Source organism: Rattus norvegicus, chromosome 6, assembly GCF_036323735.1.
Source record: "Rattus norvegicus strain BN/NHsdMcwi chromosome 6, GRCr8, whole genome shotgun sequence".
Classification (NCBI taxonomy): domain Eukaryota; kingdom Metazoa; phylum Chordata; class Mammalia; order Rodentia; family Muridae; genus Rattus; species Rattus norvegicus.
In genome coordinates this window covers 18956633-18981441 of record NC_086024.1, presented here as the reverse complement: position 1 = coordinate 18981441, position 24809 = coordinate 18956633, and the positions used below count along the sequence as shown (strand labels likewise).

Genomic DNA, 24809 nt, shown 5'->3' with positions numbered 1-24809 from the left:
TGATGGCAAACAGAGACTCGGGCACAAAGGGACTTTTCAGGAGGCCTATGTCCTTACCAAAAGGAGGTGATGATGTGAGGGGGATAAGGCAGCTCAAGAAATGGACTGATTCCTGACATGTGTTTGTGCTGTGTGGTTAGAACGTTTAATGCATCCAGAAAGCCTGTGGGAAATAAAGCTCGAGAAACAAGGAACTCTAACAACCATCTCAATACAAATGAGGAATTTTAATTAAGGGATTGGAATAGGCAAACAAAACAATCGGGACCATCAAGGATGCCAACTGACTTTTGTGACCGTTTGGGTAAGAGAGACTTTGGTTTCTATATGTATATCGTGAAGCCTAAAGATTGAACATAATACGTTGACTCTGTAAGGAATTCCCAATTACCTCCAAAATGACCTGTAGCAGGCCCACACAGACGACTCCTGTACGTTACGGGACCATCCTTCCACTGAAGTGCACTGATCGCTTCATACGCAAAAGGTTCCATAAGCAGCTATGAAAACACCCAAAACCTTGAAAAGATGCTGTGAGGCAGGCATAAATATTACTTTGTGCTGAAGATGTGGATGTCTTAAAAGGCGGGCTTCTTACAATCTTTCCTCCTCGGTGAAGCTAAACGGCAAAGGATTTCCAAGAGTGAACGCCCATGACAGATTCTGAGACATGGTAACTTTTCAAAGCTTATCTTATTTGTAGCACCAAATTTAATGTATAATGCTTAGTTTTGAAAGGCCGAATGAATCAGTGAATAAAGTTAATCACGTAATAAATTTTAGACCTTCTTTTTACTTTTTCTTTTTAACGTTTGGGACATATGACCATATACTCTACACGCTTATGTTTTTACCTACAGCAAACATACCAATGACCATAACAATGCCATGCAATAATTATAGCACTTCATATTTAAGTATGTTTAATGCTGTTCTCTGAATATAAGATCAGAGAGCTCATGAGTAATGGATTTATAAGGCAAGACCTTTTCAGCCTGTTTAAAGAGGCTGAGCTCCAGTGGTTTGCAAAATGTTAAATGTCTATTCTCCCAAGAAAGCCTTTGTGATACAGCCTTAGAATGGGGCTGAGGTTTCCTGTGCCGGCTGTCAGAACCCTCCAGAGATGTGAGCAAATGGGTTCAGCCTTTGTTTTTGGCTGCTTCTCAATAAAAACATCCACGTGATCCTTCCCCTCTCCCAATTCAGTCTCCACCGCATCATTTAAAGGGAGAGCATTTCTTGTCACGGAAACGATGCCTCAGAATCCATCTCTTTACTTTTCAGACAGTTGGCTGGCAAGAGAAGTTTTTCTCACTCTATTTCGAAGTTGAACTTGACTCCATTTTTCTCTGCTTTGCACACTTTAGCGACATGAGTACTGTGTCCTCTACTTGAACTGTTTGCTGCCTTTAAGGAAAAATGGAATGGGACAGTGGAATGGGACAGAAAAGAAGCACCAATCGAAAGGGGGAGGGGGAGGTGAACGCAAATATGCCGGTCGAAGTTCCCCATAGTCCAGAAAGGAAGCTCAGTAATTTTTTTTTTTTTTTTTTTTTTTGCCGAGTACTTTCCCAAACCCTGGCAATTTTGTATATTTTTTTGGAAGGTGTTAAGTACAGGGACTGGGAGTCAGGGCTGCAATGTATCAAGAACATCTCAGAAAGGTTCTGTGCAAGCACAGTTTCATTAATGTTCTAGTCCCTGTGCCCTCGCACCCATGCTGGCAATCAAATAAGGAAAACCCAGTGATCGACAATTTCTGTTCTCTGTCTTTATCCACCCCTGTCACTTTCTAGTCACTTTCTACACCACACAGACACAGACACACACCACACACACACACACACACACACACACACACACACACACACACACACACACACGTTAAGGACCACTGTATTATAGTAAGCCAGCACCTACTGAAAGAATCAAGGATCTCTGGATTCCTGGCTACGAGCTGCGGAGTCCAGTGAAGGTGATGTGATGTCCACAGATCAAAGGTCCCAACAAATTACAACACTCATTCATTCTTTTTAATCTTCCAGTTTAAACCCTACAAAAGCAGCGTGAGTTTAGGTAATCAAATGTGTGTGTGTGTGTGTGTGTGTGTGTGTGTGTGTTAAGTCTGCGGTTTTGTTTGACTATGGAAATCCTGAGAGGATTTCTTTCTGTGACTAAGTTACTAATACACTTATCTTTTCCTTCTGAAAACCACACTCTGATAAGTTCCAAAGGGGACGAGAAAAATAAGGAGGGGCTTAAAAATATTTTATTTTTATGTCAGTGAGTGTGCGTGTGTGTTGTGTGAGTGTCTGTAATGGATACCCATGTATGGGTAGGTGCAGATGCAGGCCAGAAGGAGTAGTTTCTGGAGCTGGAGTGTGATGAGTTGCCTGTTGTAGTTACCTGGAACTGAACTTGAACCCTTTGGAAGGACAGTAAGCACTCAAACTCTGAGTCCATAAAAAAAAAGTGTCTGGATTTTTGTAAATCATATACCAATGAATTTGATTCTCCAAGAAAACTTCCAAACCCGATCCAGTGCACAAATTTGGAATGCACACATAGTTAAAACATGTGTCTAATGTTGACTACTTACAATATTATTGTTGACTTAACATTTTACTGGGGGTTAATGATAAATTCTGTAACTTGTACGCAATTGCTCGAAAAATTTCAAAGTTAGTATATCTTAGCATATAATCATTTCCAGATTTAAAATTACTTTTTTGAATGGTTCTTTTATGTTTGGCTTTTTACCCATAACTTCAAAGATTTAACTAGGATGATGTTGGATCCTGGACATTAAATTCAGAAATAGTAATTTTTGGTCATTTTTCTCAGATTTAAAGAAATTATAAATGCTTTTATATTTATCCATAATCTATCTATCTATCTATCTATCTATCTATCTATCTATCTATCTACCTACCTATCTATCTATCTATCTATCTATCTATCTATCTATCTACCTACCTATTTCTCTGTAATTTATCTATGTATAATCTATCTATCTATCTATCTATCTATCTATCTATCTATCTATCTATCTACTTACTTACTTATCTTTCTATCATCTCTTTCAGCAGCACCTTTTTATATAAGTTCAGGCTGGCCTGAGCAATCTTCCTAAACTTCAGTACCTACAGTCCTAGAATTACCTGTATGCACCATTATAACTGGCTTCATAAATATGCTTTAAATACTCACAACCCCTGTGGATCATCTGGTTGGATCCCTTATCTCCTGGGACCTTCGATGTAGTGTTGCAGATATTCTACATAAGAGGAAGTACTGGATATTTATTTATTTATTTATTTATTTATTTATTTATTTAGGTCTGGGTTAGGAAGATAAAGTAGTCCAGGGGCATTAAGTAAGATTTTCATACCCCTGTCTCACGTCCTGCAGGCTTTATTTTTATTTAATTGGGGAAGAAAATAAGACGGAGTTGTTATCAATGAACATCGCTGTCTCAGTTTTGATCAGAAGGTGCTTTGACATTCATCAGTGTTCTAGCTTTATAAATAGCCTTACAGAATTACTTTCTGTCTCTTCTTGCCAGCCTGTCTGGTAGCTGTGCAAGTGCTCAGCCTCTGCTCTCGGCCAAGGACTGGTGACTGAGGTGCCGTGGCAGTTTCTTCTTGATGTTACCACCATCTGTTGACACAGCCATAAGAACCGAGACTGGTCCTTGATCAGGCCTCCATAGTGACTTGATCTAACTGCAGGATGGGACAAAGAGGACAGCAAAAGTCCCTGTCTATTCCCTTTAAGATTCTGATTGTCTCTGGTGCCAGGGGAGAAGCCATAGACATATATAGTCTTTAGAACTGAAACAAAATTTATCATGAAACATCAGAAAAGGAAGTCGAAAGTTTCTTCTCTTCCCCAAATGTGAACTACATTGCTTCCAAAGGTCAGGCTGCCTAGTATGGTCTTGATGCCTGCGTCTGTCTAAAATTCTTGAGTTGAAATCCTACTTCACTAGACGATATACAAGAGGCAAGGAAGTACTTAGGTCACAAGATAAAAGTGTTATTGGCGTGGAATGGCTCCAGAATGTACTTTTAAAAGTATGGCTAGTTCTGGATATATCAAGTACTTTGGAAACTTCCTCTTTTCCTATTTTGTGTCCACACGGAAATGAATCCTGAATACAAATGCTTGAAAATACAATCAACCACAGCCACGGCCATTTAGTTACAGTGCCATCCTTTAATGCTGGAGGAAAGAGGAAGTGCTTCCTTCGATCAGGGACAAAGGTTCTAAAAAGAAAAAAAAAGTAGAATTGTGTGTGTGTGTGTGTCAGAGAGAGAGAGAGAGAGAGAGAGAGAGAGAGAGAGAGAGAGAGAGTGTGTGTGTGTGTGAGAGAGAGTCAGAGAGAGAGAGTGAGAGAGTGTGTGTGTGTTAGAGAGAGAGAGTGTGTGTGTGTGAGAGAGAGAGAGTCAGAGACAGAGAGATAGAGTCAGAGACAGAGAGACAGAGATGGAGGGGGGGTAGCGGGGCACAGGGCCAGAGACAGAGACAAAGACAAAGGTGGGGGGGATAGGGAGAAAGGGAGAAAGAGAGAAGAGAAGACAGCTTTTCATACAAACATCAGTCTTTTAAAGAATATGAGTTATGGACTGGAGAGATGACTTAGTTTATCAAGTGCCTGTCCTACAAGCATGAAGACCTAAGATCATATGCACAAAACCCATAGAAGAGCTAATATCATCATACCCACGTGTAACCTTTGCGTTGAGGGAGTAGAGACAGGCAGATCTTGGAGCTTCATGACTGTCTATTTAGCCTAACCCTTTGAGACAGGCACCTTCAGAAAGAGGCTCTGTTTGAAATGAATGATGATAGTGGGAGGCACCAATATCAATCTTTGGTCTTCATGTATGCACATACATAAATGTGTACAAATTTGTGCTACACCAATAAATTAAACATAAGAACACAAGCAGTTTTAAAAAAATACAACTGTGTGTTATTTGGGAGAAATGAATGTAATAAAGAAGAGAATTAATTGGTTCTGATCCATCTTTAAGTCATACTCCTATAAATTTCAGCATTGAATATCATCTCACACACATGTTAATGGCATCATGCAGCACAGAACTAAGGAACATGAAATAAGGAACTCAGCCATACCTGGGTTTAAATCCCCAACACATGTCAGATATGTAGATTCTTTTTTTTTCTTTTCTTTTTTCTTTTACGAAGGTCACTTCTCAGTGGCAAGACTGTTGATGTCAACTGAATTTGTAGAACGTAGAACATGTGGTAGGGAGACTGGGGAAGAGTAACTGCCAGTAACTGTTCCTGCCCTTTCTGTCTCCACAGGAACCACAAGTTGCTGTGGCCCAATAAATCTCAAACCACTGAGAAACCATGGTCTCTGCTCCTAGACTCCCCAGCAGAGGGATGAAGTGGAATGATTTGCTTAATTCTTCAAAAGCCACCAATAGGAAACTAATGGATCACAAATCTGAATCCCTCCAGACAGGTTGTTTTCACTGGCAGATACGAGCTGCCAAGTCTTTATTTCTCTATTCTTTTTCTCTCTCTCTCCATAAAACCTGGGATAGTCCCCACTACAGCACTCATTCTGCAAAGGAAGCCATGTGTCTGATGTCTAATGCTCCCTTGACCTTTGACTGCTAATTTCAGAAACAGAGTCATGTAGTTTAAAATTAGAACTTAGAGCAGGAAGTAACCTTAAACGAGAACAGTTCAAATTGTAAGGCACGTGACAAGCACCTGAGAAGCTCAAAATGGAGACTGCTGAAGGCCCATCCCCAATGAGTGCCTTTATGAAGAAGGGAGAGGCCTGACGTTCTTGCCTTTAGAAACTTAATTCTGTGTAAGCCCCTGGTGTGAAATACCACCTCTTCACATATATTCAATTGTATTTGTTTATTTAGTGTGTGGGGGGTGGGAGGAGGTTATTCACAAGCCACTGTGTATCTGTGAAGGTCAGAGGACAACTTGGGCGTGTGCATCCATTTGCATCCTGGGTCTCTAACCCAGGTCATCATGTTTGTTGGCAAGTGCCTCTACCTTTTACGTACAAGGCCAACTCACCAGCCCACTCAAAACATATTTTTAGCATCTGTTATTACTGGATGTAGATGCACCAAGGTCTTGCACGTTGAAACAAGTGTCCAAGTTTCATTAAAGGTTATCTAATAATTGACTTTCTGCCAATGCAAAGAATGCCCTGCTGCTTCTTCAGTGAAGGGCTGGGCTTGGAGACAGGGTGGCAGGTTTAGTAAAGAATAGCACTTAGCACTTAGCACTGTGAGACCCTCACCAAGAGGTTGTGCTACGAGTGTATTAAGCATGTGCACACACTGTTAGAAGTACTCCCAAGGGTCTTGTGGCATCACCTGTGAGACTAATAGTCCACCAAAGCTTCATTAGTTTTATAGGTCTGTCAGTCCTGGATATGTCTGTCCTAGTTGATATCTCTATTATGTGAGGTGAAGGCATGGAAGAAATGAACATATTAAGAAATGATCTGGATTCATTCATCTCAAAGGGGCAAACCTTGGATTTGGATGTAAGCAGCCCTTTCTCTGTGGATCTTGTTGCTTTTACTAGAGCATTGCCAAGCTCTTTATAGACACTTCCTGTTTTCTGAAAGCCACGAGAGGCACTGCTTGTCCTTACTTCCAGTAACACTGTTCAGTGTTCTTAGTGAACTGAACTACAAGACACAGCAAACAATTCAGTATTCTGTACTGTGAGGTCTATAACTCACTTTATATGTTTAAAATTTTTCAAATTCAATTTGTTATGCACAATCATGGTGTGTGTGTGTGTGTGTGTGTGTGTGTGTGTGTGTGTGTAATAATTGATGGAGTCTCTGGGTGATTAGAAGGAAGGAATAATGTTGATTCTCAGAAGCATATCGTTCAATAAGCCAAGGAGAAGCTAGAACACTAATCAAATTTGGAAACATGTAAAACCTAACATTCAGAATAGAGTTAAATTCTAACCTCCACCACAAAATAGCTCTAGTCAACAAATAAAAAACAAAACAACAGAACAAACAGAAAGGAAACAAAACCAATCTCATGGTTGCTCAGCACTGAGCTGAATAGGGCCCCTGAGTTTCAACTGCTTCGCATTGTGGTGACGTGTGATCACAGGACTACCTTATGGAACAACAAAGAAATGTCACATGAAAGCTTTCGACACATCATCCTGAAAGATATCTCTCTTGCTTATTTTGTTATTTTTTTTCTTTGTGTTGGTGTTCTGGGGAGAATGCAGAGAGAAGACTGGAACTTAAGTAACTGAAATTGTTCCTGAGAGCACTTTAAGGATGAGAAAAGAAGTAGATTAAAGGAATGGTGGTGGTGGCGAACCACTGTACCTGTCTTGAACTGCTTAGATGACAGAGAGAAAGGGAGAGAGGGAGGGAGAAAGGGAGAGAGAGAGAGAGAGAGAGAGAGAGAGAGAGAGAGAGAGAGAGAGAGAGAGTCTTATCCTAGTTTCTGTCATTTGTGGTTTAACTTAATCCTAATAATTCTTTATTGAGAATGTTGGCCTCAGTCATTATTCTGCTAAAAAAGATTCCACTGCAAAGTGTAGATGATTAATGTAATTTGACTAATTTGACTATATATATTTTTTCTTATGATGTATTTAAACAGATGTATCCCTCTAAAAAAGTTCTTCCTTGAGAAAACAGTAGTCTAATCGTAAGTGTACTAATGAGTGGTGCGTTAGCTTCTCCTTTGGACTGTGTAGGTAGTGCTGGGAGAGGCACCAATATTTTGCTTGAGTTCCAGGGGAGATTTCAATGTCAAATGACTTTATACAACGCCAGAGGAGTAGCGGTGTCAGCTTAGCACTCAGGGGTCCATGGGGGAAACAATGATCTTCATGGGTTCATTTGGATGGGATCTAACTTCCAGACCTTCCCCCATCCCCATCCTCCCTCCAGAAGGATGTTGGGCATGGGAGAGCAAGTCATAGAGAACAGCCTTGTTTCTATCTTGGGAGTTAAGTAAATTCTAATGAATCCATGAAGTTCTTGTCAGAGAAAGAATGAGATATCTGGCAATTAGAGAATGGAAGCCCTTTGCCATTTCTGCTTCTTCTCTATAATGTTCAGTTTGAGTTTGGTAAAAGAGAAGAGGCTGGTTGGTAGGAGACACTCAAGGAAAAACAAATTCCGACTCCCGTCTCCTTCATACCTGTTTGCTTCTGTCCTCATTTTTACCCTGCAAATCTTTAGCCCACAGACAACCTCAACTAAGCCCCAGGAAAGGGCTTACTTTTCCATGAAATCAATGAGATTATTATCTGGGATCATGCTTTCTGCATGGGAACTATGTTAAGCCTTAAAGTAATTGCCAACAGCTTTTAACCTCACTGCCAAGGTAAAATAGGAGAACAATTAAATGGAGCTTCTGTGACTATTCTCTGAGTCCCAATTTTTCTACAGTTCTGACTACTCTTTAGTACCAGGGGCACTGAGCAAACAACAGGGCAGTTTCTCACTTTGACTGCCTCCCCTTTTCCTGTGATCCATCTTCGTTTCAGGGATAATTGTCATTTTCTTGCTCTGATTTTATTCATCAGATGAGAAACACATAATAAAAATCAAATGCTCTTAACTGCTTTATTAATGGCGAAAGCCATTGCTCTCTCTCTCTCTCTCTCTCTCTCTCTCTCTCTCTCTCTCTCTCTCCCTCCCTCCCTCCCTCTCTCTCTCTCTCTCTCTCTCTCTCTCTCTCTCTCTCTCTCTCTCTCTCTCTGGGATAATTACCACTTCAAAGAGCTTCTTTGGAAGACAAGTTTAGTAATAAAGTGATTTGCCAGATTTCTAGCAAAAAAACAAGAAGAGATGTCTTGTATATGGTATGTTTCTGGCAGTGATTAAAACTGTGATGCTGACGGTTTCCTAAGTGATCAGAGCATGTTGTGCCCTCAGCACTTGCAAATGCTTTAATTAATAGAGATACTGCCCCTGTGCAAATGGTACAGTTGGTAAATGTGAGGCAAAGGCAAACATCTGAGCCAGGGAGGGCGTGGGTGGAGAGGAAAGCACTTCACACTCACAGGATGAGAAGGAGGATGGGGAAGAGGCAGAAGGAGATGTTTGGCCACAAGAACGCAATTGACCCATTCATTGTCTCCAGCCACATGTCACTCTCAGCACTATGTTGGGGAAGTAAAAATAAATTCATTCAGTGAATGACTCACTCCCTCCAATGTGAGCTGCCATTTCTAACTGTATGGAGTATTAGAATAAGAATCAATTGCTCAACCTTGGCTCGTTAAAGGCCCTGTTAACCTATAAACATTGTGAAAAATGATTTATAACTTAAATGTCTATGTGTCGTGTCTACTGCTTGGGCTCTTTATCTTCATGCTTTGCATGCAAACCTTTCTATCGCTCCCCTAACATCTACACACACAGACGTTGCAGTTCTGAGGATGGAAAGAGTCTTTAAGATTGCTTTATGGGGCCTGCAGAGATGGCTCAGTGATTAACAGCACTGGCTTCTCCTTTAGAGGACTCCTGTTAGATTCCCAGCATGTACATGGTGACTCCCAGCCGTCAACGGCTCCGCTATCAGGGGATCTGGAACCTTCGACTGATTTCCATGGACACCAAGTTTGCACAGACTTACATGCAGGCAAAAATATAACACATAAAATATAACATCAACAATAAAAACAATAGTATTTTAGTGTTTAAAAAGATTCTTTTACCAATATTCAGCTTGTATTTTATGATTATAATTCTTTGTCTTCAGCATATATATATATTTAGCATATTTGCCTTGCTTAATCACTTCCTTAATTGAAAAATAGATTATGTATATGTAATATATACCATCTGCCTCTTATTAACGTTACACAACCATGTGTGTATGTATACTGAATGTACCTTTAGTTGACATCGGATTTGTTGTGACTTCTATTCATGCACATTTAGTTTGTCAAGCCAGAGCTGCTACATTTGTTCTCTCACAAGCATAGCATTACTGGTTATTTCTTCCTCACTCACAAGGGCTCTGCATAAATGGGACTTCCTGGAGGTGACTTCCTCTGATTGTCCAGGTCCATTTAAGCATCCTATCATATAACTGTGCTTCTCGAAATAGCCATCACTATAATTGCAATGAGTTAAAGTTTTCATTGCTCTTCATCGTCTAGCTTTATAATTGTGATATAAGCTCTTCACAGGCATAAAATTTCACTGTGGTGTTTCCAGGACCTATAGTAAAACTTGGTACAAGATGGGTAGACATACCTAGCACACTGTCCACCCAAACGAGGACAACTGGTTGGATAAATAATGATTGAGTATCTCTTTTGTGGTTCCATTAACTGTGTAGATCATCTAATGTTCACATTCCAAATTGCTATTACATTTCATTTGAGACTATTCATGGCACGTTCTAGGTCCCTGAAGAATACTCTCTTTTCATCCAGCAGGCTATATGCTACCACATTCTGAAGCTAAAATTACACTTTGACCTTCCATTCCTTTGAAATCTTTCCATTTCCTAGCTGGTCAGATCATTTTAAATGACTTGAGATGTCATGTGACCTTAGAGATGTCATAGTGTAAAGTATTTTGGATAAAGGCCTTTCTTTTAGTAACACATCTGAAAACTAGGTGTCTGGAACTATTTTAAGACTTCTAATTACCATGGGTTTTACCGGTGAATCTTCCTTTTGCTTTCTCTTGTTCAGAAAACACCACTATATTACATTAGATGGCCACTGTATACTCTGACACCATTTACTGTTAACATTCTAGACATTTATGACACCATATGTCATACTTTGCCCTGGGATTTGGTGAAGCAACATGTGAGTTTGATGGTGACACATTCTAGTTTTAGGACAATAACAAAATAAGTCATTGAAAAGTCATTTTGTGAGGGTCCAGTATATGGAATTCCAAATTCTATTTTCATTATTTTATGACCTGTAATTAGTATGGTAGTTGTTCCAACTAAACTCTTACGTCTAATGGAAGGAGAATATGAAGTTTCCAAACTTTTCTCAAATTATAAATAATATCCATTTATGTTGTACATACCAAATTCCAATAACTAAGTCATTTTGTAAAACGCAATTAAGACTTCTAATTACTGTACCGATACACACGTCTGTACTTTTTTTGTCTGTCAAATTAGTAGAAAATTCTTGTTCTTCTGAACTATTCTATACTCTCAGGTTGGAAGATGGGATTGTCCTTAGGATGAAAACCACGACTTTCTAGTATGAGGCTCTCTGCATTCAATGGGAGGCCCTCGTACTTTTCCAGGGCATTCAGACCTTCAACGTTCCTTCATCCATCACTGACCTGTGCTCTTCCCAGATATTTTGCTTAACTCCCCCCTTTTTACTAACCCTTAAAATGTGACGTACAAAGTCCTCATCATATTCCCCAGGTGGTCAATTTAGTTCTTTGAATGTGGAAAATTTGCCTCCTAAGAACTTTGTAAGGATCTTTGGATTCAATATTAACTCATTGGCAGTTGGTCCTAAAACCACAGGGGATGATAAAAATCAAGATTGTTCTTTATTAGATTGTACCCAATGGCACAGGGAAAAAGGAATATCCCAATAATATTCAGAGGCACACTTACATTTTATCACTTCAAAAAAAAATCAATGGAGATGAGCCCATTAACCATTGCTCTGTATTGATCGGAGGATGCTCTCCACATAGCCTACACCATCTCCACGATGAAAGGCTGATGGTAATAATTAGTTTCACTAAAGGCTTAAGTGATCGATAAATTAAAATAATTTTTGATGAAAATACATTCACTGTGAAAAAGCATTAGTAGCCCAGGTTTCTGTCTGAATGTCAACCCCCTCTGACTGTCCCTAGATCTGTATGCATACTAAGTCAGATCCTGTCTTCTGAAACAGTGTTCTGCCACGAGGTTTGTCGCCTTTTCTAACAAATTATTCTCATATTCCACAATGTCTTTATACCTACACTGCTATATTTTGATTTTTGAAATTGTTCCATTTTCAATAAATTCTCAGGTTAGCATAGATGAGTAGGAAACAAAATAGATCAGAGTCAGGAAAATATGTCCCAAAGCCTCATAAAGGAGATCCTGTGTTAGTATCTTTCTGATCTATTTTATATAACACACCCAATTCAATGGCAGTTGCATGAATCCTTCTCGAGAATTTGTTACAAATAGACCAAATATTCTTAAATACCTACATTCTTTTTCTATGGTATAATTAAGAAGCATTTTGCATAAGAAACATTGCTGGCTATCAAACGTTGCGTGACCTATGACATAAACAAACATATTTTTTTTAGGCTTTTCTGGAGAGCATCCTATTAAAGATTCATTTCTCATCACTTGGAACTTACCCCTTCACATTTGAGAACTAAAGCATTTTAGATGGTTACTGCACATGTTTGTCCTAAGGTGTCCTTGAAATTGTACTATTTATAGAGCGCAGCAGAAGAGGACACAGCCCCCCTCTCCACTTCTCCGTTTGAGTTGAGTCTAGTTTAATTTGCTCCATCATAATTTGTCTCCATGCCGAGTTGCCTTTTAAAAAGATGTTTCCTTCAGACAGCTTTATGAAGCTTAACTCTTCCCACAGCTTTGGAGAAGAAACGTGGGTATGAAGATACAGCAGAAGTACATGGGCTAGCTCTGACTTAAAAGAGGGAAACAGCAGCTATCTGCAAGTGCTTCCTTCAAAGTAAATAAATCCCCCAGCTCTTACTACTGGAATGTCTATTAGGACTCCAGGGAGAGGTGACCGAGGAAAGAAGCACTTTGGAGTATCTGCTGATCTAGACCAGTTTTCCTATTGCTTTTCAGAGCTGGGCCCGTGCCTAAGCACCTTTTCAAGGTCCAGTAAGTAAATTGTTAATGGAGAGATAACACCATCTTAAACTCCTATAGGTCTTTATGGAAAAAAAAAAACAAAACAAAACAACTATTCAGCTTGTCCCAGGGAAAGAGAACTTAGAAAATAACGACAAGCGAGGTCAAAGGGTTTAAAAGCCAGCTGACTGCATATCTCCTGCTAAGTTTAGCATTAACTTTTAGAAAGGAATGAACAATCACATAAAAGTACCTCTTTTAGAAACAAGAGCAGTTAAAGGGTGGAAAACCAGAAAACCAAAGGTCTTTGTTACTGCCCTGTAATGGAGTGCCTGTCCAGCCTTCCTGACTACCACAAGGGGGACACCTTCAGTGGGCAAAATGGAAGAGTGTAAGAGAAAGAGAAGCTTTTTTTTTTTTTTTTTTTAATAATCCACCTCCCACAACTCCATATTGCAAGAGCTGGGGAGGGCAAAAGCCTAAGGAAGTGCCATGGGATGGAATTTTGGACATTCAAGTCCCTTAATACTGTCTCCGGATTGATTCTTCTTGGCCTCTGATTTCCTTGGTGTGAAGGCAGATGTTTGTGGAAGGAGACTGCAAAGCTGGTTCCCAAGATCTCTGGTTGTGGTTGTTTTTCCAGAAAGTGGAATGAGCCTGTTCCCTTTTAGCAGTCAAAAGGGAAGTCACATATGACAAAGCACTTTTGCTTAAAAGTAGCTTGTGTGTGTGTGTGTGTGTGTGTGTGTGTGTGTGTGTGTGTGTGTGTGTGTATTTATGTTCCAAAGTAATATAATCAAAAAAGGTGGCAGAGGAAAAGAGAAGAAGAAAGTTGAGAAAGTTGGGTTGCTTTGAGCTAATAATCTAATTTGTAATTTTGTGCTTCCTACCCCAAAACATCCCTCGTTGAAGGTTCACCCAAGGTCTTTCCTTGTATTACCCAACTATTATGCACAGTTTTCTTTATTTTCCTGCCAGATTTCTCCAAACTATGTTTGTGCTGTAGAAATTTTAAGTCGCTGGGCATCTCCTCATAGTGATATCTTAGTAAGAATCAAGAAAGATATAAAATACTTTGGGACTGATCTGCCTGCCTCCCGTGGGTTTCTACACTGCTATTGAAGATGCTGGGTCTGCCAGGTAGGATAGTATATTGTGTTTGGAAGCCAACTTCAAAGTAATTACTGTGGTTGCACTAATCTGCTATGATCTTAACTGGTGTTTATGAAGTGATAGAAACCGCACTGGTTATGGAGTAGGCATTATCTCAGGAAAGTGTTGCATGGGCCTCTGGAATGTAGAGGAGTCAGTTTGTCATAGACAGGAAATTTGGGCTCAGAGAAGTAATCAAGCCTGTGCAAGTTGACAAGTTGTTGGTAATTTATAAGAGCAACATGATTTCAATGTTTTCTCTCTGCTCACTTTCACTGTCTATACAACCAGGAAATAAGCAAGCGCAAGTGTTGTGTATTTAAAGAAATGGCGTGACCCTTGTAAGTCAAAAGAATAAACACATCTGCTTTAAAGTGAATATGCCACGTAGAGTAGGTAGAGAATGGGAAACTGAGCCCTCCAAGAGCATTGCAGAAGCACAGGACAGTTTTCTTCCTAGGACTGTGTGTTTGTGCCTTATAAACCAACAGAGAGGTTTCTTCTCCCTTTTCTAACATCAGCCATGACTCTGAAGATACCAGACCGTCTATTTCTTATTCCTGAGTACCAGTACTGTGGCATATTGTGTGGATGGGAAACTGGGAATCAAGAAAGATATAAAATGATTTGCGACTGATCCATCTATCTCCACTGGGTACCTACAGCACTATTTAAGATGGCGGGCCTGCAAGAAAGGATGGTATGCTGGGTTTACTTTTGGATTCAGAACACTTCGGTTGGAGAATAATAGGCAGGGGGAAGCACAGAGTTCAAACAACAGATTTCCAATCTCTTCCAGCTCTATCAGGGTCTCTGTGTCTGTGGGCTCTCTTAGAGTTAGCAAGAGGATCCCAAGGCCTGCCAGCTGAATTCTCACATAGCAACAAGCCCTTATGTAGCACCATTAAAGAAGTTTCCTCAATCCCCAAGGGGCCAGCATGTTATTGGACTACTGAAAAGCCATTCTACAGACTTTATATCCTCTGTGAAGAAGAGGAGACAGTCTTTCTCACATCGCACACTCCAAACAGGTTTACATGGTGTCCTAAAGTCTATGCTGAACACAAAAAAGAAATGTATAGTTTGTTCCTTTAACGATCTAGAAATTCTTGTGAGGATTTTGATGAAAACTATGCAGAAGATTTTCTTCCCTCAGGAAACTGGTGAAATTTCATATATGGTGTTTACTTTCAAGGAAAATACGCATTGTCCAATCAATGTCAGTCACTTGAAAGATGCACTACCACGCCTATGAGGATACATGCAGTGTGCTTCACTTGAATCCACAGGGCTCGGTGGAAGTCGCAAGGATGGTTTCTGTTATTGTTTTAACCTTGCGTTGTAGATGGAAAATTTAAATTGAAGTTCTACTATTTCAGATGGTAATAAGCACAGAATAATTTTGTTATACAGTTTTCATATCATTTAATCCTAATTTCATATGCCCTAATTGTTTGTGTAAAGCTGCAATGCATGCACCGTATTTCTCTCTACAAATATAAATACATTAATGTATTCGAGATTGATGGTAACTCGCTGCACAAGCCAGCATTCTAATAAGTTTCAAGTAAGCAAAGATGGATGTCCTGTAGGTGCTTAATGAGTCACATACATTTAAATTGCTGTGCATATTCTGAATATGCAAATTTGAATATAACGGTAGTATTTTGTTATAGGACTGAGAAGGAGCAATGACTTCATAACTATAAATGTAGGTAATCAAAGATGACTAAGAATAAAATTAAAGGGGACAACTTCTGATGTCAGCTTGGCTGACATTTTTCGACATAAGCATTTATTGCTCTAATAAAACCTTGCCAAAATTAAAAAGCACAGTGGAGCTCTAAATGAGGAACTTCTACTTGGGGTGTGTGGAGAAAGATGGCAGCTAAAGTATAAAGAAACACACACACACATATACACCCACAAATTTACATACATACCATATACACACATACACACACATATACACACATACACACACACATATACACACACACATATATACACCCACAAATGTACATACATACCATACACACACACATACACATGTGCACACACACACACTCACACACATACAAACATATATATATACCCACAAATATACATACATACCATATACACACATACACACACATATACACATATACACACACATACACACACACACACACATATATATATACCCACAAATGTACATACATACCACACACACACATACACATGCACACACTCACACACATACACACACATATACACCCACAAATGTACACACATACCATATACACACACACATACACATGCGCACACACACACACATATACACCCACAAATGTACATACATACCATATACACACACACATACACACATACACACACACACACATATATATATATACACGCACAAATGTACATACATACTATATACACACATATACACATACATATATACACATATATACACATACACACTCACTACCATGCAAACATATACACACATGTACACATACATCCACACACATGCATTCTGATGACCGTTCCCCACTCTCCAGCTATCACTGTCAGCTGTGACCTAGTCCTGCCAGCCCCTTTCCCAGATTGGTGACTTTGAGTTATTTTGTTTTGTGACTTATTTATTTAATGTAACCGCTTTTTGTTTTTATGCTTGCCACCAGAAAATTCCTTCTTCAAACATTACTGCATCTGAAACCTCATGGTTGAGGTAATTTCTGATCTCTCTCTCTCTCTCTCTCTCTCTCTCTCTCTCTCTCTCTCTCTCTCTCTCTGTGTTCTCTCCTTTTCAGGACTCTCCAATCACTAAAAAATATAGTAGCATCATTTGATCCCAACTTTAATGACTACCCCTTCCTCCCACCCAAACTGGGTGAGCCTGGTTTTCCCAGTGACGATATAAAGTTTAAGTCAAAAGTTCTGTTAGAGTGGGAGACTTCATTGAAGTCTCTCCATGTACATGTTGATTTTGAACTCACTAAAGATCCATCTGTGATTTCTTCTTACACCCACAACCACCCTTTGTTCCTGATACCATGTTTTTTTGCATAAATTGCCCTACTCACTGTCATCTGATTAGAAAAGAAGGAGGCATAATTGGAGAAGCATTGAGAAAAATATCACTGCAAGTCCACTCCAAGCTTGGGTCCTTCCTTGGTGTTTTGCATGTTCAGTAGAAGTTACTCTGTTCTCAGGGTTACCTTTACTTTTTGTCATGGAGAGAATGAAATCTCTCCATTTACTGACCTTTTATGTACTAGAGCTTGAATACTCATCTTTCTGGTACTACAACTATCCTCTTTCCACAATGTCTTGTGACTCAGATAATAATCATAAAAAGTGACTCTTCTCATAATCATGAAAGCTAGGAACTCCTGTATTTAAACAGCCACAAAAATGGGCTGAATCATGAACTGAATCACCCTAAATGGTTTATTTTTTAATTCTTTTATTTTTAACATTATTATAAATTATATACTTTCCTTCCCTTTCTTCCCTACAATTTCTTGCTCTTTTTCAAATTTATCACCTCTTTTTTATTAATTGTTCTTACATGCATATATGCACATATTCATAAATATATAAATACAATCAGATCAGTATGTATAGTGTTACTCATATATATATATTTTGAAGGCTCACCATTTGGTACTGGATAACTAATTTGTGTGCTTTTCTCTGGAGAAGATTGTTTCTCTCACGCTTGGCATTACTTAGTTGCCTGGATTTCTTTGTGTAAGGCTGTGTGCTTCCCCTACCCCGCTCATTTTATCATGTCTACTTATGTTGCCTTTCATGCTATGGCAGTTGTTTAATGAGACTTTAGCTCTGTAGCTTTGGATGGACAGAGTCAAACAACTGAGCATCAAAAGTTTGAACTTCAGCAATATGACTTTAGTTTTAACCTTTGTCTTCATTTGTGAATTAATAGCAAAAAATTTTCACTGGGTCCAGTGTTGGTAGACAAACAAGAGTGAGCACATGGCACATGGCAATGACTTGTCTCTCAGTTCTTCAGAAACAAGAATAGTATCATTAACAATCAGAAATACCTATTCCCAGCTCTACTAATAGCTGACAAAGGTCATGCCTGTGAATAAATGGTACAGTTTTCTGAGGACCAGCAAAACAAGGTGGTGGTAACCCCATCTCTTAATTTCTCTTGACTTTAAATACACACCATCTACAGGGTCTCAGAAGCTGGTTCTCACACTTGATTTTATTCTTTGCAAAACAAGACTTAATTTTAGTGATTGCACTAAAAATTTCTAAACTATTGAATTTTGATTTTAAAAAGTTCAAGTAGTTGAAAGAACAAACTAGCCTGTTCACAGTAAGACACCCCAATGGCATGAGCCCAGCCCCTACAACCCGAGAAGGAAGCAGATGTTGATTAGTGACTTGTTCACACTTTGCTCTGTGACAAAACTGAAACTTGTGATCAGGATTTAGAATAGAATCTTCAGGGTAGTAGTTATCTTTTCATTCTCTAGTTATTAAATTGTTTCTCTGTAAGAATTAAGTCTCCTGACTGATAGGTGTACCTTTCATCAGAAGTTCATTTCTGAATGAAATGAAAAATCATTTCATTCTCCTGCAATCACTAAGCTGAATGAAGCAGAGTGATTGGCAGCTCTCCATGGAGAACTCTCGGAAAGTCTCTGAACAGTTATGAGGTGCTCACTTTCTTCTCATCCCAATTCTATCCTCGCAGCAGAGGACATCTGGACTGGAAGAGAAGAAGAGCTTAAAGCCCAAACCTTGTCTGAGCATATAACACAGATATATTTGAGATATCACTGTGGCTTGAAATGAACTGATTCATTCACTGAGTTGACTTGTGCTTTTGCTTATGGCCATTAGAGATAAACTTTGGGTAGAAATAGATACAAAAGTCAACTGTACTCTGCTGCTGATTTTCGAAAGACTGTTTGTAGAAATATGACCCCAAAGCATTTCAGAATCTGAAGGGAAATGAGACTACCATATGGCCAGTTCTTCAAAAGGTTAAGTCAAGATCTGGCCAAAGTTGCTAAAAATGGCAATGGACTTTTTGAACCACCTCCATGTATTAATTTACTCTGACTATCAAGGAAACCAAAATAAAGTTTGACTTTTTAAAGTCATTCTCAGACATTTTTGACTATTAAAAGACAAAATCAAGAGGAGAAATATTGCAAAAACTTTTTGAGTCTGTTCATTTTGATAGATTTTAAGAATAGATTCAGAAAATGTGGTTCATTCACACAACGGAATACTACTCAGTTATTAAGAAAGAGGAAATCCTGGGTTTTGCATACAAATGAATGGAACTAGAAAATATCATCCTGAGTGAGGTAACTCAGACCCAAAAGGACATACACAGTATGTCCTCACTAATAAGTGGATGCTAGCCAAAAATAAAAAATAAAACAAAAAGTACAAAATACCCAAGGTACAGTCCACAGAACTCAATAAGGTCAACAAACTGAAGGGCCCAACTGAGCATGCCTCAGTCCCACTTGGGAGGGAGAAGAAAGCAACCACAGGGGTGAGGAGGGAGGGACAGGGGAGGTAAAGGTGATGGATGTGGGGGGAGAAGGGAACATGATCTGGTATTGGGTGGAGAGAAGGACTGAAGCCCTGAGGGCCAGCAGAAAGAATGGAAAGAGGTGAACTTGAAAGGAAGAAGGTTGGGAGGACCCTCTAGAATATATCAGAGACCTGGGGAGTGAGAGACACTCAGGATTCAAAAGGGGGGGTAGGTGAAATGCTCTACAGTGGGGAGAGGGAACATATTGAACCCACCTCCAGCAGAAAGACAGTGCAGCAAGTGAGGGATGGGGTTGCTATCCCACAGTCAAAGTTCTGATCCATATTTTTTCCTGACTGAAAGAAATGCAGGGATGGAAATGGAGAAGAGCCTGAGGAAAAGAACGTCCAGCGACAGGCCCAAAGTGGGATGCAGCGCAAGGGGAGGCCCCAGGACCTGACACCATTACTGAGCTATGGGGTGTCCACAAAAAGGGACCTATCATGGCTTCCCTCCAAAAGATCCAGTCCCTCCTGGTTGCTTTCAGATCAAGATAAAGAACACTCAGTTTCTTCTCCAGCACCATGTCTGCCTGGATGTTGTCATGCTTCCTGTTATGCTGATAATGAATCAAACATCAAAAGCTATAAACCATCCCCAATTAAATGTTTGACTCTATAAGAGTTGCCATGGTCATGGTGTCTTTTCATAGCAATGCAAACCCTAGCTAAGACAATGGGTAAAATAAGTATATGAGCTTGGCATGTAATGAAAAAAGGCAGAAAAATATATGTCGATAAGACTAAGCATAGTTACAGAGATAACTTCAAGATGCAGTGAGGAAAAGGGTGGAATATACACTAGGACTGAACGAGAAGTAGAACATCGTAGAGAAAGTGATTCTTGAATGGAGTCTCAAAGCACATGCAGAAAAGACAAGCAAAATAAACCAGTTAAGAAAAAAAAGATATTGTACATGTAAGAAAATGAATATTTGATCCACTCCCACTAGGTCAATGGCCATTAGTACTTTGTTATAGGTAGTATAAAGAAAGGTTATAGAGATAGAGAGAAACAAACTTAGGCCTGTAACTAGGAATTGATAACGCTTAACATTACTGTATTTTAAGAATTGTAGTGCTAACTCAATTAATTTGTTGGAAATCTTAATCAAAACTGAGTTTCAGCAAGTTCATTTTGGCAGGAATGTGGAGAATGGTTGAGAATAGACAGACTGGATGCAGAGTACCTCTGTGTTCTGTTAATGAAACATTTATTTGCCAGGTATAATTGTTGCCTCAGAGGCTTACTCCCTCTCTGTTGTAGCCTCCATACAATCTTATCTAGCCTAGCATGCTTTAAGTCTCTGAGCGTTATGCAGCACAAACTCACTATTTCTAGTTCCTTTTGAACTTTTGCTGGCTGGCAAACTCAGTTGTTCTGACTCAAAACTCAATTTCATTCTAACTGATTCAATCCGGCTTCTCTCAGCTTCTCCTGAACTTCTCTGCTTGGTGTCCTACTAACTTTGGAAATATGTTCTTATCTTCTGTCTACGTCTCATCTTCTGGCTTGTTCTGTTTTTACTTTTGTTTAGCTTGTTCTCTCTTTGGCCTGCCTCTCTGTAACTGTCCTGATAAAGCTGTCTCCTGTCTGTCTGCCTCTGCTCCTCACGTAGCTCCCTTTTCCTCTCTTTCTTCATGAGTTGGGCATATGCTATTCTGTCAAATTTTTCTCTGATTCACCACTTTGTCACTCAATTAGACATCACTTTCTAAAACTGGTGCTTCTTTCTACAAATTAACTTTACCTTCATTGTTTGGGACTGTAAGAGTGTACTAAGGGCCTTGTCTGTATTCCAGCCAGAGAGATTAAAGGGGCGTGCTAATGCTGAGTCAGGCCACAACCAAACATGGCTTTGCCCAGTAAATAACATAATTCTGGGGTTCATAGTGAGGTCAAATACCCTGAAACTGCATTTTATTAAAATAGCTAGCCTATGTCCTAAAGAGGGAGGCAAATCTGTATTAAAGACATTTTGAACGGATGGAGTTAAGATTTGCTGACTGTGTGGATGTAGGGTGAATAAATTAATCGAGGGAAATGAGTCAAAATTGATTATATTATGATTAATCAATGAATTACATAAACTAGGTCTTAGAAACACCCACAGGGTATTTCTCTATATAGTTATAGCTGCCAACTCCCTCAGTGCACAAACTAAAGAAATGATAAAAGAGAAGATAGAAACACATTTGAAGAAATGTTTGCCAACATCAATATAAACAAAAATTTACATTCATAGAATCTTAAATTTAAAAAATTAAGAAATTTATCATTTATATATTATCAATGTTTCATGCCTCTATGTCTCTCTCTTCCTCTCTGTCTATCTATCTATCTATCTATCTATCTATCTATCTATCTATCTATCTATCTATCTACCTTTCTTCCTTCCTTTCTTTCTTTCTTTCTTTCTTTCTTTCTTTCTTTCTTTCTTTCTTTCTTTCTATCTACCATATATCTACCTATCATCTATCTGTCTTATTATCTGTGTACATGCCTCAAATCATCACAGTATACTCACATTGAGAATTTTGAATATAAAATTTACAATGTTTATCTGTCCATCAATTCTTTAAAAAGTTATAGTTTTGAAGTCTGCAACATCCATGGAAGTTTCTTTTCCAACCTCAAGAGTTATGTTTCTTACCCACCCACTTTCTCATGTGCAATTTCGTGTAAGTCTTAAAAAATAAAAGCTTATGAAAATGACTTGGGGAAAAACTGATTTACAGTGAAGATTATTAAGGCAGGTAATATTAGGGCAAAATCCAGTATTTGGTGGAAGAGTTGGAAGTTATTAACTACAGTTCTTTAATCACCCACTCAGTACAGATTTGTTCTCTTTAGTGAAGGAAAACATATGTTCCTATTTGTCTGGGACATTCCTAGCATGCCGATGTTAACGCATCATGATAAATGTTCCCCCTTTACTCTTAAAAAAAATCTTTATTTTCTTGAGTAATTATATACTGAGCCTGCGATTTATTTATTTATTTATTTTCCTTTTCCCTTTCTGCAGTCTAAAATGTCTATTTTACTCATGACATTTTAAGAATGTGAGTGACATCCTTTCATTTGCCAGCTAATAACCCCCAATAGCCAACCAACATCAGCTTGTACACAGATCTTTTGAAGCCCATGCTGGCCACATCTCTGATGCAAACTTTACAACACTTTTACACTTTATCCAGATTCTGCTGAGCTCCTGGCTGGCCCTCAAGTGGACCACGGGAATGTTCCCACCTCTGCACTTTCACATTCTTTATTTTCTCACGATTCCTGGAACAAACTCAAATATTCATAAGATTTGTTTCCTCATTTAACTTAATTTTCCAATTAAGTTTAACTTCTTCTGACCTATGCATAAGATGAATTCCCACCCATACTTCTGAATCTCCGCATCCTCGATTGTCATTATCTTTGACTTGAATAATGTTTGAATTTTGTCTATCAGGCACCAGTTACATTATTACTCAGATATTTCTGTTAAGATATATTAATAGACTAAGTATAACATTTATACTCTTTGTAGTTCTTCATCACAACTTATGAAGCTAGGCAGAGCCACACACCTCTGCTCAGTTTAGAAGACTGATATTTCAAAATAGCATTTCCAATTTCCAAACGGCATCTCTCTCCTTCTAGATACTTTGATTGGCAAGCACTTGCTTTTGACATATGTGTGCTGTTTTGATGAATATGGATGCAGGGTAGCTACTTCACTTTGGAAAATAAAGCTGTAACTGAATCAGTGATACTTAGAGACTAAGCATTTCTAGAAATCCCCCAGTGTAGCCAGACAGGAAAATGCCTTACGGAATAGAAATAGGAGTGGAGGAACATCGAACGTGCTTCATGCTTCATTGTGCCCTTTGGTGGTTGTCCCTTTCACCTCAAGAAGGAATCTCAATGCCCATCACCTCCTCATCCAACACATTTATGGGGCCTGTGCAGAGGTTAATGGCAAGAATGTGTCACTGTCTTATGCAAAGTGTGCCAGTGTTTCCAACAGTGTTAAAAATAAGCATCTATGAGGTGCCTACTATGTCACTCGACTCTCCCCTGTCCCCTGAAGTAAGATCTTAGTCACCAGCATCGCTTGTGTCATTCCTAAGCATACCCCAAATTTCACTCTCAGAGTAAAGTGCCTCCTTTTCTAGGATCCTTAGCAAGATTCTGGTTTGTTTTCTTGGATTCACCCCAGGCCATTGAATATATAGACAGAGACGCAAAGTGAATAGAATTCTAGAAGTGAACTCTGGCTGACTGAACTTATAGTCATCTTAAAACTTCAATTTGACAGAGTCTATATGGTTTCCGTCCCCAGGGCATTTCCCTTGCACACAACAGTACAACCATTTCAGTGCAGTGTGCATGGCGGAATTCCTCAGGGCTCATAATACAACCGTGCCTATTCTACAGGGATGTAACAGTGTGACTTCTTCATATCTGAAAGGATCCTGACGTTTGTATAATAGTTCGTAGACAGGTTTTCCTCTTACTGCAACCTTATCAATATTACTACATTTAAAGAACTCTTTCTCAGACCACATTTTGGAAAACCTGGTTTGAAGCTTGCAGCCTTGCTCAGTCTTTGAAGACATAGTTAGCAGTCCCTGGCACTAATGTTCAGGATGCATTTCATTGAAAACGAACAATCTGTCAAGTACTTGTGGCATACTTTTTACCTATATTCAAAATGATAATTTGAATGCACCTATTGGTTATACTCATTATTTATGTAGCTTGTGTTTTTCAAAGTGTAGGCCCTTTACTTTGACTTTAAGACACAGTAATTGATCATGTTAAATACATATTAACGGAGTTTTGTTTTTATTTTTATGTCATTTTGAATGTCTATATTTAGTGTATTGGGTGTGGAGACTTTTTTCTCAAAAATTTTTCCTTTTGTTCGTGTGTGTGTGTGTGTGTGTGTGTGTGCATGCTTATGGCATGCATAACTTGTGGAGATCAGAAATGACCTTGAGTGTTGTTCTTCACCTTCTACCTTGCTTAAGACAAGTCTCTGTGCTCACTTATGTGCTCTCCAGATGACTTAGCAGAGGAACTTCGGGGGATTCTGTTGTTTCTGCATCATTCCTATCTCTACCAGGGAACACAGGCATTGCAGGTACACGCTAAGTGCCTGGCTTCTCACTGGTCTGGAGATTTGAAGCCATACCCTTGTGACTGTACAGCAGGCATTTATTACTTACCCAGACCTTCAG

At 39.1% G+C, this 24809-nt stretch overlaps 1 protein-coding gene across 17 annotated transcripts in view; it reads right to left on the bottom strand.

Annotated features, from left to right (window-relative positions):
* Positions 1-5944, bottom strand: part of Slc8a1 (solute carrier family 8 member A1) — a 324207-nt gene extending 318263 nt beyond the window's left edge. For all 17 annotated transcript variants that reach the window (XR_005505450.2, XM_039111865.2, XM_039111867.2 and 14 more), the window contains exon 1: positions 5143-5944. Coding sequence is in view for 16 of the 17 variants with exons in the window: in XM_039111865.2 (XP_038967793.1) it covers positions 5143-5165 (23 nt within the window). In the remaining variant the exon portion in view is untranslated. The remainder of the gene's footprint in view (positions 1-5142) is intronic.
* Positions 5945-24809: the final 18865 nt, after the last annotated feature.